Here is a 13,024-nt window from a genome sequence, read left to right on the forward strand (position 1 = left end):
GGGGAAAGAAAAAAAAAAGGCATAACAAGACCAAACGGGTTCAAAGAAAGAAATGGGTATTTTTAAAAAGAGTTGTTGCATCAGCTCATCTGTAGTTTGTGAAACAATGTTATAGCAAATCCTGATAAATTATTTTGCCATACCCCATCAACAGGTTAATAAGAATTTTCCAATAAATACAAATCAGATTTTTTAAATATTCCGCATGATATCAATTTTTTAAAATTAAGTATGCAGTACAAATGTTTTTGAGTGCAAAACTGGATAGGTGAAATGTCTTGTGTTTATTTCGTTAACTATTTAGTGTTATAAAATGTGTGTTTATGTATGTGAGTAACTTTAGAATAAACCCAGATGTTTCTGATGAACCCAAAATGATAGAATTGCAATAGACTTCACACAACAGACTTACACAATATATTTATATTAAAGATTTTCTAAGACTCATGCTTTTAAAGCTGATTTATATCACAACATATCCAATTTCATAAATTTTGTGCCTTACCTTTTGTGCTAAAACAAGGCAGGTTCCAAATATTCCAAATATACGGTTTCCCACTGTCGTTTAATAAAGGCTACAAACCTACCAGATTTCCTCACAATTAATCAGCAGGGTACTGAAGGACTTTTTTTCCCATCAGAAACAAAGTCAAAAAGCTTATATGTCTATATATATCTCCTTTGTTCCTCACTTGAATGTAAGCTTCTCTAGAGTATGGTGGTTTGTACAAAGCAGCAGCTCAAAAAACATTAGTTGAATAAATAGGGCTCTCTCTTTTGACCACACCCTACCATAGGCACATAGCTACCATTAGCAAGTACCAGTAGGCAACTAGCTTGGAGGCCGCCCACACCCTTTCCCTGCAGAAATGAGTCAAAGTGTAATCACCTGAGCAGAATCTATTTTATTGAAAAGAGTTATCACCTGATTCCCTTGAACACAAATAATTCAGTGAATTCCTTAGGCTTTCCAGGGAGTTCATAAAGTTACATGAGGTGTCATGAAATTTACTGGCCACAGTGAACTTATTCTGGTGCCAAAGTTCCTTTCGTAAAAGAAGCTGTACACACAGAGCCAAATTCCCGTTCTTGTTTCCTGTTGGTTCTCTTCCATGCCAGCCACCATTAACCCCATGAAAGCTGAAGGACCCTACCACAAAATCAGCCCCCTTCTGGCGGCTGTCCCCAGCCCCCCTTGCCTTGGAGCTGCTCCCATCCCTGTAGTGGAAAGTTGGCCTTTTGTTGCCTGCAGATATGCCCTTGGTCGGTTCTTAACCCTGTACCCTCCCAGGACAGCGAGACGCTCAGGTGTTAGCAGTTGCTCTTGGATGATCATTCCTTTAGCTCTGTTCAGAGTCCAGTTGGTTGAGTCGCTTTACAATGATGCTGTTGATTTTCTTAAGATCATCTATGTCCTTTCCCTCAGCTGCTAGTCTTCTTGACACATCTTCCATCTTGTTGCCAGTTTGAACTTTAAAATGAAAAACAGACAGTGTTACACTGGTTTCCAGTGTGTTCCATCGGGACTCATCAGAGCCCCGTTGGGGTGCTCGGCTGAGAGGCCCTCTTGGCAAATCCCCTGCTCCAATATCCCACGCAGCCCAGAAGCCCAGAAGAGAAATTGATGAAGACTGAAGTTACCTATCAAGTGAATTATTTTTACGACTTCTTGGTGAAAGACTTGACTACCTTTGGCAGACTCCACACAGCTTTTCGCTAAGAAAGACTTTGCTGTGAGCAACCAAAGGAAACCACCAGTGTCTGATTATCCCCACAGAAGTGACTGTTATGTTGTCTCATTTTGAGACCCATTCTCAGAAAAGGTTTTTCACTCCACATGTGGGAGGTGGGATATTTTGGGTTCCAGACTACTTTGATATACATAGCTCTCCTGATTCTAAATTATCAGCCCATAATGAATGTATAATAATTCCCGTCAGACCACCCTGCGAGCAGAGAGTCCATATTTCCAAAATAAATAGAACCCCTGGTTATTGAGTAAGTCAGGGAATGGAACACTCTTGAGGTCTGCTTATGAGTGAAAATTTCCAAGAAAAGCAGCACAAAATCAGTGTTTAATATGTGAGCTCCTTATCATTTCCATTGCAGGCAAGTTTTTTCTAAGACATCTTTCAGGAACTAATGATGGTGGTAACATGCTACTGGGTTTAGCCAGAAACTAACGTGGGAAAGTGTTAGAAGAGCTTCACCTTCCAGGTTTGGGACAAACTGTTGCCCAGAAGCTGCCTTTCCCCCATATCTGAAAAATTATGTTGGATGAATTATGGTCCAAGACATGACAGAAAGGTTTTAATTGAGCTTTGATGCAGAGCCAGGCGGAGATACCACTTGCTTCTGGAGAAAAGTGTGACACAAATAAATCCATAGCATGTGACATACTTCCCCTCTTGGGAACCTTCTACGTTAGTCAAACACAGAAGGAAGTAGCAGCCATGTTGGACTAAGTCTGTTCCACAATACACTGGTTCCAAGTTAAATTCCAAAAGAGAAAAAGGTTTCTGTATGCAAAAACGTTAGAGAAAAATCATGCCTGACCTGCCTTTTTTGGAAATTCACAAGAAGTAAAATAAAATACCTTAAATATTACTAACCCAGCAATTCTCAAACTCATTTGACCATAGAACCCTTTTTTAAATTAAGGCAATACTTAACCACATCCCACATATCTACATTGCTTGGCCGCTGGGAACTGTTACAGAGGCAGGTAGGCATCCCCGGTAACCTATCCTTGCTGTCCGTTATTCCTCTTTAGGACAGAGATTGTGACAAAAACACAAGGCCCAACAGTTTATTCAATGGAATCAGTATAAAATAGCCTTATTTCTCTTGCATAAAAATGTCAGGGTTATAAAGAAGATAAGTTCTTACACTTCAGTTAAATGACACAAATTTGCACTGAACCCCACCGAGAGCAAAAAGGTTTCCTTGTTAAAGATGAGCACAGGCCAAGTTCATTTATAGCTGCCTGTGCCAACTCTGGTCTTAGGTTGGGCTAAGGTTTATCTGAAAGCCACAGGAAGCCTTTATTATTACTTCAACACAGGCAGTGGAGGGCCAGGGAGGTCTGGAGGCAGAGAGCTCAGGGTATGAACCCCAGTTCTGCTTCTGACTAGCTGGATAAATGTGGAGAGTTAAACTCTCCGGGCCTTAGTCTTTCATCGGTAAAACAGAAATATTAGACACTACCTTGAAGGGTAGAGTAAGGACTTAAGATAATTAATTTAATGTGTCTGGCAAAGAGTAATTGTCCAATAAAAAGACACTCTTCTTTATTCACATTTTCTTTTTTTTTTTTCCTAAGATTTTTTTGATGTGGACCATTTTTTTTAAAGTCTTTATTGAATTTGTTACAATATTGCTTCTGTTTATGTTTTGGTTTTTTGGCCGCAAGGCATGTGGGATCTTAGCTCCCCGACCAGGAATCAAACCCTCACGCCCTGCATTGGAAGGCAAAGTCTTAACCACTGGACCGCCAGGGAAGTCCCTTCTTTCTGTTTCTTGATATGACTTTGCCCTCAATATAAAACACTAGAAGCAAACATAAAATAAATCCTATTCATACAAGGGGGTATAATATGGTGATAAAGTGAATGGTCTTTGATGTCAGGCAGGGGTGTCTCTGAGCCCTGATTAGGCACCATTGTCTGTTGGCCTTGGGCATATTAATTAATCTCTCTAAGCTTCAGTTTCAGCATTGATAAAACCAAAATAACAATAGGTCCTACACTATAGAGTTGTTATGAGGTGGTCAGCAAACAGACATAAATGCTTAGCACAGTGCCTGGGACAGAGTGGGCACCCAATACATAACATTTTAAATTATTATTGCCCTAAATCTTACTACTTACTTTCCCACAAAAAACAGCAGTCCCTTTGGGTTGCTCCCAAGTCGGTAGGCATACCAAAAATTTCTCAATAGTTTAACTTAGTCATTTCCTGGGCAGGTGAGGCAGGATGATATTTGGAGCATCAACTTATGTGGTATAACATTTCAGAAGAGTAACCCATGCGCTCTTTCCTGCAGGTTCAGGGCCAACCCTCTTCCAAAGAATAATCACACGCAAAGGCACCATTATTGTAAGGATAGTTCACACTGTACCTTCTAAGTGCAAAAGGGCATCAGCAGGGTGACAAAGAAGCAATTAAACATCACCCCTTCGCACCAGCTCTGAAACCCATACCAGGAAAAGACCTTTAAGCTGGAAGGGAGATGAAGTTTTGGGGAGGAAAAGGGGTTGGAAGCTGTAAGTAAGAGTCATGCCCTCTGCCCACTTCCCATCACCACCACTGCTACCTCCACTGATCCTGAATGAATTTGAAATAGAGGCATTTCAGAGGCATGGGATCCAACATTTAGGAGTTCTGAAGGCTACAAGGCCTGCAGGGCAGAAGAAATGACAGTGTGGTGGATCCAGGCAAAAGGGTATAAAGCATGACTCCTTCTCTCAGGCTCCGTCCACTCCTAAGAGGGGTGGGAGGGAACTGAAGTAACTCCAGGTGGTGGTCTGCAGGGGACAGCTCAGAGAGGATGCTGGTGGGCTTTCCTGAAAGGGCAACATGCCTCAGGATGGACAGCACCCCTCCCCCACCTGAGGCAGAGAGGAGAGTGGCACTGAGACCTCAGGGGATCTCTTGGCTGAGAGACTGTGTGGGAAAGCCTGGGTCACCGCTCAAGGGCGGACACGCAGGGCCCAGGCCAAGGGCAGGCAGGACGCCAGCCTGGGCGGTGTCAGACAGGAGAAGTCTCCTCCTATCCCAGCACTGCCTCTCGGCCCTGGCACAAGCCCAGTTAGTGCTTCTAATGGATTTCAGGGAAGCGAGGAAACCTGGAAGAGGGGGTGAACCTGACTGTGACTGAAAATTATAGACCTGAGTTCATGGAGAGCTCATGTGCCGGATGAAGAAAACCCTGAGTTAGCTAGAATAAGCTGCCTACCGTTGGCAGCTAGGGACTCCAGGCGAGAAATTAAAGCATTACAAAAACATTTAATGTCCATGTTTGCGAACTGCTGGCACTGAGGGCTTAGGTGTGCCCCAGCGACCCGGCCCAGAGCAGCAGGTACCCTAGGCATTCACGCCCCCTCAGCCTTCAGTGGCAGCACTGACTGCCAGGAAGCACTGCCTCGTTACCGCAGCAAAGCTAAACAACCAGCTACAAAGTAAGTGCATAGCAGTGATGAAAAGTGTGTCGATGGTACTTACCTATCAGAAATATCACAAAGGAAACCAGTGCCAGGCTGACAATCAGCATGATGATCAGCCCCACCAAAAACAGACTGTGGTTTCCATTTCCTGAGTTAGTGCCGATGTCCGGGATTTTCTCCTCTAGAGCTAATGTGAAACAAACAACAACAAAGACAAAAACTCCTCAGCATTAAAAAAAAGAGAGAGAGAGAGAGAGAGAGAGATGTAAGGGATATGCCCATTTTCCCTCTGATCACTCTGGAAAGAGACTTATATTTGAGGAATGTCTTTGGATCGGGTGCTCTTTGAGAATTTTTCACCTTCTATAACAGTATTCAAAGGACAAGCCGGGTCAAGCTATCTCCTCAGCCCCTATTTGGAAAATTCTTTGAAGATTGTGTTAACACTGATGTAGCCGGACTTGGATTTTTCTTTTGTTTGGGGGAGGGGGATGGTGGGCAGGGAATAAATAAGTTAAGGGTTCAGAGTGATGGAGGCTCTATTGCCCTTTTCCTAAAGTGAGCCAAGAATAAAACACAGCTGGCTGTGGGCCACTTACTCTGGGTGAAAGGCTGAACACTCTGAGATATCTCCCAGAAAACTTTATTTCCTATAAAAATAACCAGTTATGCTTATAACCATTTAAACAACAACATCAAAATGACCCTGATGTAATTTGGTGTCTAAAAGCTGTTTCCAGGATGGACACGCTCTGGAAGCAAGGTTCTCTTAAATGTTTTACAGTTGAATTGAAAATGCAACCATGCTTATAAAACAGCTTGGTTCACCCAAACCATGAATTGTCTGCATTTGGTCACTGTTTTGTAAGGCCTATTTGCCTAATAACACCCAAATTAAATTGAAAAAGAAATACAGAAACTTGCGGTAATGGAGATCCTTGAATTGCCTTCTGTAATCCCTCCTATTTTATATCAGTCCCACACCCTCTGCTACTTGATTATGGAGAGATGGGGGCTTAGGTCCTGTGCTTTATAGGGACATCCTGTGTCACACCCTCCAGAGCTTTTCCTTCCTAATCAAAGCCACGGCATAAGCTGGCACCCAAACACCTGCATTTATTGAGACCGACTGCAGTAAAAACAGGTGAAAATCTGAACAAATTAAAATGAAGAGAAAAACAAGAATTCAAAAAGGATTTAGGGGGCTTTCTTGGTGGCGCAGTGGTTAAGAATCCGCCTGCCAATGCAGGGGACATGGGTTCGAGCCCTGGTCTGGGAAGATCCCGCATGCCACGAAGCAACTAAGCCCGTGCGCCACAACAACTGAGCCTGCGCTCAACAGCCCACGAGCCACAACTACTGAGCCTGCATGCCACAACTACTGAAGCCCATGCACCTAGGGCCCATGATCCCCAACAAGAGAAGCCACCACAAGGAGAAGCCCGTGCACCGCAACGAAGCGTAGCCCCCACTCGCGGCAACTAGAGAAAGCCCACGCGCAGCAACGAAGACCCAACGCAGCCAAAAAATAATAATAAATAAATAAAATAAAAACAAAAAGGATTTAGAAGGGGAATAATGGACATAAAATTGGGACAGTAAGAGTTTCGAGTGTATGTGAAACAAACAGCAAGTGGGCATCTATCACCTGTGTTGGAACGTCAGCGTTTAAGCTAGAAAAGATGGGGCTCAGAATAACCTGATAGAACTCATTTATAATATTTAGGGGACAAGATACACATGTAGTATTTAGTATTCAGCAGTTTTTTATTTTGTTTTCCCCCTCCTCTTTCTAATGCTTTAATTGAGGCAATTTGTAATCTAAAAAAATGAAGCTGACTTTTTTGCCCAACAAAATTTTAATGATTTTTTTTTAAACTAGATAAACGTGTGGAACAATCCGCTATGAAGTAAAACCTCTCTAGGAAAGTGGGCACCCTCGGTGACCTGGCTGTGGTCACTAGAAGGCACAAAAGCGGCCAAGAGGGATGAGTAAGCCTCATCTCAGCAGCCTCCACCGCTTTCCAGGGAGATAAACTCCACAGGGAACTTCTCAGAACTTTTAAAGACAAGAGTTCAAATCTTGCTTAAGAGCCAAGAAAGCCCACAAGCCTGGCAAGTATTCAGAGAACAAAAGCAAAAATTGCCTAATACTAAACAGCGTCTGTAACGCAGAGGCTTCCTAATGCCCACACCGCCCCCAGCCCACGACCACAGGTCCAGCTCAGCATTCGCTATTTTTAGGTGGCCTAGAAGCCCGGACGGGCCGCCAAGCCTGGGAAGGCACACATACGGAACAGACGCTGCGATCCGGCAGGACAGAGGTTTAGTTTGTTTAAGTCATTTATGGAATCCACAACATAAAGCTTTCTATCTTCAGGAATGCCGCCAGAGCCGGTGTCCTGGGAAGGATTCATTGTCCCTGGAAGAAAACACTGCTGTTAAACACGAGAGGCGGGGCTGGGGAGCCGGCCTTCACACGGATCACAGCCCACAGGAAGTTGGGCTGGCACGTGAAGACCCACCCACACATGCTACTGCCAAATGAAGGGCTAGAAAAGTTTAGCTGCTCCTTTTGGGGACAACATTGAAACTCTTCTTTTTGCTTTGCTTGCCAGGAAGCTCAGAGTCAAGTGTGTGTCCCAATTTTAACGCTTTAATACCCTGCTTATCTGCACTTGCTCTTTCTTCCTGCTCAGATTTCTCAATTCTGTCTATATTTTCCCTGGGCCTCTTTTAATTTTTTGTAATTGATTTTTGAATGTTTCTCTTTATTACACTGTTCCTATTCTGGTGAGACTTCTCAAATCCTTTGTGCAAGAAGACGATGTATAAATACGTAAAAAGATAAAATTAAGCTAGGCAGCCTGTGGCCATAAGGATTCTGAGAGAAGAAGAAAATGTTACTGTGAACCATTCTAATTGATGAGGCTTTAATACAAAACTATACTTTTTACATTCTCCCTCAATATGGTATAGGAGTCCCTACCTTAAAGGTATCCTTTAGTCATTACAGACTGGCTCTGAGACCTCAAGACAAAAATCTTAGCAAACTGAGTACGGAGATGAATACTGCAGTTGTTGGAGGCTAAACTTCAGGACCTCTCAGGTCTCTTCCTTCTGTGTTTCCTTAGAGTGCGGTCACTTACGTAATAAGTAATTCTAAAATTGTGGTTTACATTGAAGATAATATTCTCTAATGATAGCACAAGTTCAAGCTACACTGAAAAATCTGAATGGATTAAAAAGTTCTATTTTAAGATGTCTCTCTAGCACAACAGAGAACTTGTGACCTTTTAATTATGTGAAAAGAAGGTTCTAGGAAGACAAATTCCGATTGCTATCAAAGCTTTCTCCTTCACAGTTATCTCTTTTCATAAAATGAGTCTAATAATGGATGTGGGACTTTTTGATCGGGAAAGGATTTTAGACATGCTCTCATCTAGCCCCCATCCTTTCCACAAATGAGAAAATTGAAGCTCAGAAGGTAAATGCCCAAGATCATACATTAGCTAGTTGCCGGGCTGGAAGCAGGCCTCACGCTTCAGAGTTCACTGCCCCTTCCCTTGTGCTACCTTTCTTCTCCACACCCTTCCCGAATCCTTTGTCAAGACTCAGCTCAAACCTCACCTCCATTAAGAATCAACCTGTCTTTCCCTTGTGCCCTTGCTGGATACTGTACATTCTTCTATCAGAACATCTGTTCTATTTTATCGCATTTATTTGCTTACTTCTTTGATTTCCCCAATTGACTGAACACTCCATAGGGTAATCTCCAATACTATTCTTCAAATGCCCAGTGCCAAGTTTAGAAGCCAGTGATTTATGTTAAGTTGGAACACCTAAAATATTTTATTTACGATTTAAATCTCACTATTTCCAAAAGAATTTGAGGCAGTTAATAATAAGTACACTAACATAAAACTGAGGTTAAGAATCCTCGTGTCATATCTATCTGGACTTTAGTAAAAGCAATGCAGAAAACTTCACATCTGCCTACATGTGGCAACACACTATTGACTTCCTCTTAACATTTAAAAAATTTCCTTTAATGCCCAGCTACAAAATGAAGGCAAATATGATTAGAGTTAGGAGAAACCAAATTCAGAAAAAAAAGATGAACACCTATAGAAGATCTGAAAAAAAAAAAAGTATCAGCCATTTACTAAACAGATTAAACTGCACTCTAAAATATTAAGACCGAACAATTTCCCAGTAATAACTAAAAACCTACTAGTACTTGTAAAAAAAAATGTTTCCCCACAACCCTAGCTAAGAAAAACAGAGAGCTCGAAAAGTTATGAACTAGTTAAATTTTTTTTTAAAGTAAAAATCTAAAAGGGTGTTTCATTTATGCTGAAATTTTAATTAACAAGAACACCTAACTCCATGAATATTTTAGGTAAGATACTACTGAAGCACTTTATATATTGATATTACTGAATTCCAAATATACTTCATGGATCATTCCTAAGGGAATGACTTGAAGTGACCAAAAAAAAAAAAAAAAAAGTAACAGCATATAGAACAGAGGGGCCTTAGAGATCAACCAAATCTCATCCTTTTACAGATAAAACCAAAAGTGTTGACTGATGCATGGTCACAGATTCCTAAACTATTCTTTTAAAAATGTTTTATATTTTATCGTCTCTTTATATATTATCCCAAACACTAATATCTGATGAGGCATAAAGGTTGTGTCCCATCATAGGATCATCGTTCCAGACACAGCGTCTATTTTAGGCTTGGTAGCTGACACATGGTTCATTTTTGGATCTCTGACTTGACATCCTTGAGCCTTAGCTTCCCCTCTAGGCATGTAATTACTATTGCTTAAATCTCATACTGAGGCTTGAATCAGTGTTTACAAAGTAGAGGATTAGCTAGAAAATCATAGCTACAAAAACTGACTTAAGAGCTGCACAACAAATAAAATCTCCAAATTACTGGCCTTGCTGCTAACTCAAAAGGTGATTCAAGGCGACATCAAACCCAGAAGCACTAACATAACAACTTAGAGTGAACTCTGAAGTGCTCTGAATGGAAATCTCTTCATTTGGGTAAAGTCACAATGTAAATAGATGCTATTTCAATGCATTTTTAATTAAATGCAAGATGCAAATGAAAAATAAAGAGCCAGTAGAGAAAACTGAGTTGGGTGTGGTTCACGGACGCCAAGAACCTGCAAATGACCCTGCGACTAAATGGATACAAGATCACATGGCCCTCAAGTCAGGACTCATAGCTGTTTGACACCCAGTTGTTGCTATCTTTGCATCTCCACATGAGAGCATCTGGCAACAACCAGCAGCACTGGAGCAGTCAGAGTGTTACTAAATTCTGCATTGCACTAACTTGACCCTCCTTCTTGACTGCGGTGTGCAAATTTGCTCATTAAGTAAGATTGACCGAAGTAGCATCCTTTTCATGGAACCCTTTCTAATACCTTGAGCTGAAACATGTAAGTAATTTTATTTTCCTCCAGTTTAGATCAATGCTAACAGCTGATTCTTTTTGTCATTTAAGAATTCTTTGACTACCTGCTAATAAATATTCTGACCAATATCATCATCCATGAAAATTTGCTTTGCTCTTTACTTTTTCCCATAGGTGCGTGGTATCAAAGCAGAGAAATAACTCAAACCAGCACTGCTTGCCACAAAATCAGAATTGTTATAATAGGATTTAATTCAAAGCTAATAGGAAGCTTTGTTGAGCGAGTCATGGTAATTTGTTCTATAATTCCATTTCAGAGTCAGTGCCTCTTCACATCCAGGAAGTAATTTTTAAAATCAAGTCTAAATCATCTGTATCAAAAGTTTAAAAAGCACAGAGTAGGGCTTCCCTGGTGGTGTAGTGGTTAAGAATCCACCTGCCAACGCAGGGGACAAGGGTTCGAGCCTTGGTCCCGGAAGATCCTACATGCCGCGGAGCAACTAAGCCTGTGCGCCATAACTACTGAGCCTGCGCTCTAGAGCCCGTGAGCCATGAGCCACAACTACTGAGCCCGTGTGCTGCAACTACTGAAGCCCGTGTGCCACAACTACTGAAGCCCGTGTGCCTAGAGCCCATGCTCCACAAGAAGAGAAGCCACCACAATGGGAGCCTGTACATTGCAACGAAGAGTACCACCCGCTCACCACAACCAGAGAAAAGCCTGAGCACAGCAACGAAGACCCAATGCAGCCAAAGATAAAATAAATTAAAAAATTAAATTTAAAAAAAAGCACAGAGCACATGCAACAAAAATCATCCCAGCCTCAAGAATCATAATTCATATATTTATCTTTGAATGCAATGCAAATGAGAGAAAGTAATCCCGTTTTTTTTTAGTTGAAAATATATGTGAAACCTCTAAAATTCCTAGCTTGATTTTCTTGGACCAGAGAAGCTCCTTATACTCTGACACAAGGGAGGACATATTAAAAAGATCCTTTTTTGGAAGCCTTACTATACACAGGACTATTCTTGCTATAGATATGCTACAAGATACTAAGTTTACTGGCTTCTGGAAAAGTGAAAACATGGAACACTTTGTATGATACCATTCTATTTGCTTCTTTAATAATGTAAAACATACAGTATTTATAGCTAGAAATTCTATTTGTGCTTATCAAGCCAACTCTCCAATTTTACAGATGAGTCAACTGAAAAAGGTTTACTTTTTTTTTCTCTAAGTGGATTGTAAAATGCATAAACCAAAGGATGCATTTTAGATGTTTGATAGAATGATTGTTGAACTAGAAATTAAGTATAATAAAAAATACATTATACAGTAAAAAAAAAAAATTCAGTCTCAGTAGAGTAATAGCATGCAAATTACTTTGCATGCAAATAGTAGCATGCAAATTACTTACAAAAATGTGAGCTTTGACTGCTAGGTTACCAGGAAAAACAAGTTATTCAGAAGCAACTATAATGACCTTCTAGAAATTCTGTAGCTCTTTCTCTGCCTCCCTTCAGCACACGGTGCTCCTATAAAGCCCATAAACCCCAGCATGAAACTGCTGGTCTATATTTAGTGTTAACTTAGCCAAGCAGTGTAAGATTCCAAATACTGACTTTTTTCATAGTGCCTAAGGTTTTTAGTAAATATAGTACTGGGACTATGCTTTAAAAAGAAAAAAACCACCATGCCTTGACTTAATTGGTAACTGACGAGGTTCTTATTGGACTGAGATTTACGTCCTTATTTGGCGGATGTGTAAACCGACACAGTTCCTGCACTTCTGCCAGGAGGTGCTCCCATATATAAGTATCGGGTAGCAGGCTGCAGCTGCCACTCTGACAACTAACTTGCACGGGACTGCAGTCAACAGGAAAAGAATAAGGCTGACTGTCTAATCAGGATGAGGGCAGATCAGAGGACGCCTAGGGCTTGCAGTAGCTACAGAAGCGGACTGTGCGTGGGAGATTACATGGCTACAGACCCAGTGCCCCCACTGCCCGCAATGGAAGCACTTTATCTCATCAACTTTCTTTCCTTTTCAAAGGCTTTTATTCTATGAGTTTTTAATGCATCCTCCTTTCTCAGGATGTCAGCCTCTGACGTGGTTCCCTCTCACACACGCCAAGGACCGTCTGCCCTCTGGGGTACATAAAAGGAGCAGTGAGGAGTAGACTATACCACAAGCCCACCCCGCTGACTATCCGGGCAGGACACTGAGGGTCAAGTGGTAAACGGATGCGTAACCCTTTATAATCCTACCCTCCATTGCTATCGCTAGACAGACATTAATTCATCCTTGAAATATATTGCACGTCAATTAGAAAATGTTTGCTCCACAAAATTCCTTTTACATCTGTATTCAGTATGGACCTCTCTCTCCTTTGGGGGAAAGGAGTGTCATCTTTCAAAG

General features: G+C 41.5%; 1 protein-coding gene across 1 annotated transcript; it reads right to left on the reverse strand.

Annotated features, from left to right (window-relative positions):
* Positions 1-882: 882 nt before the first annotated feature.
* On the reverse strand, positions 883-12,219 carry LSMEM1 (leucine rich single-pass membrane protein 1). The gene is made up of 4 exons (XM_007195137.2): positions 12,023-12,219; positions 7,459-7,587; positions 5,224-5,352; positions 883-1,471 (listed from the first exon to the last, which is right to left on the reverse strand). Exons 2-4 carry the CDS (start codon positions 7,580-7,582, stop codon positions 1,341-1,343), a joined length of 384 nt encoding a protein of 127 aa, XP_007195199.2. The 5' UTR covers positions 7,583-7,587; positions 12,023-12,219; the 3' UTR covers positions 883-1,340.
* Between the last annotated feature and the right edge of the window lie 805 nt (positions 12,220-13,024).

Source organism: Balaenoptera acutorostrata, chromosome 7, assembly GCF_949987535.1.
Source record: "Balaenoptera acutorostrata chromosome 7, mBalAcu1.1, whole genome shotgun sequence".
NCBI lineage: Eukaryota > Metazoa > Chordata > Mammalia > Artiodactyla > Balaenopteridae > Balaenoptera > Balaenoptera acutorostrata.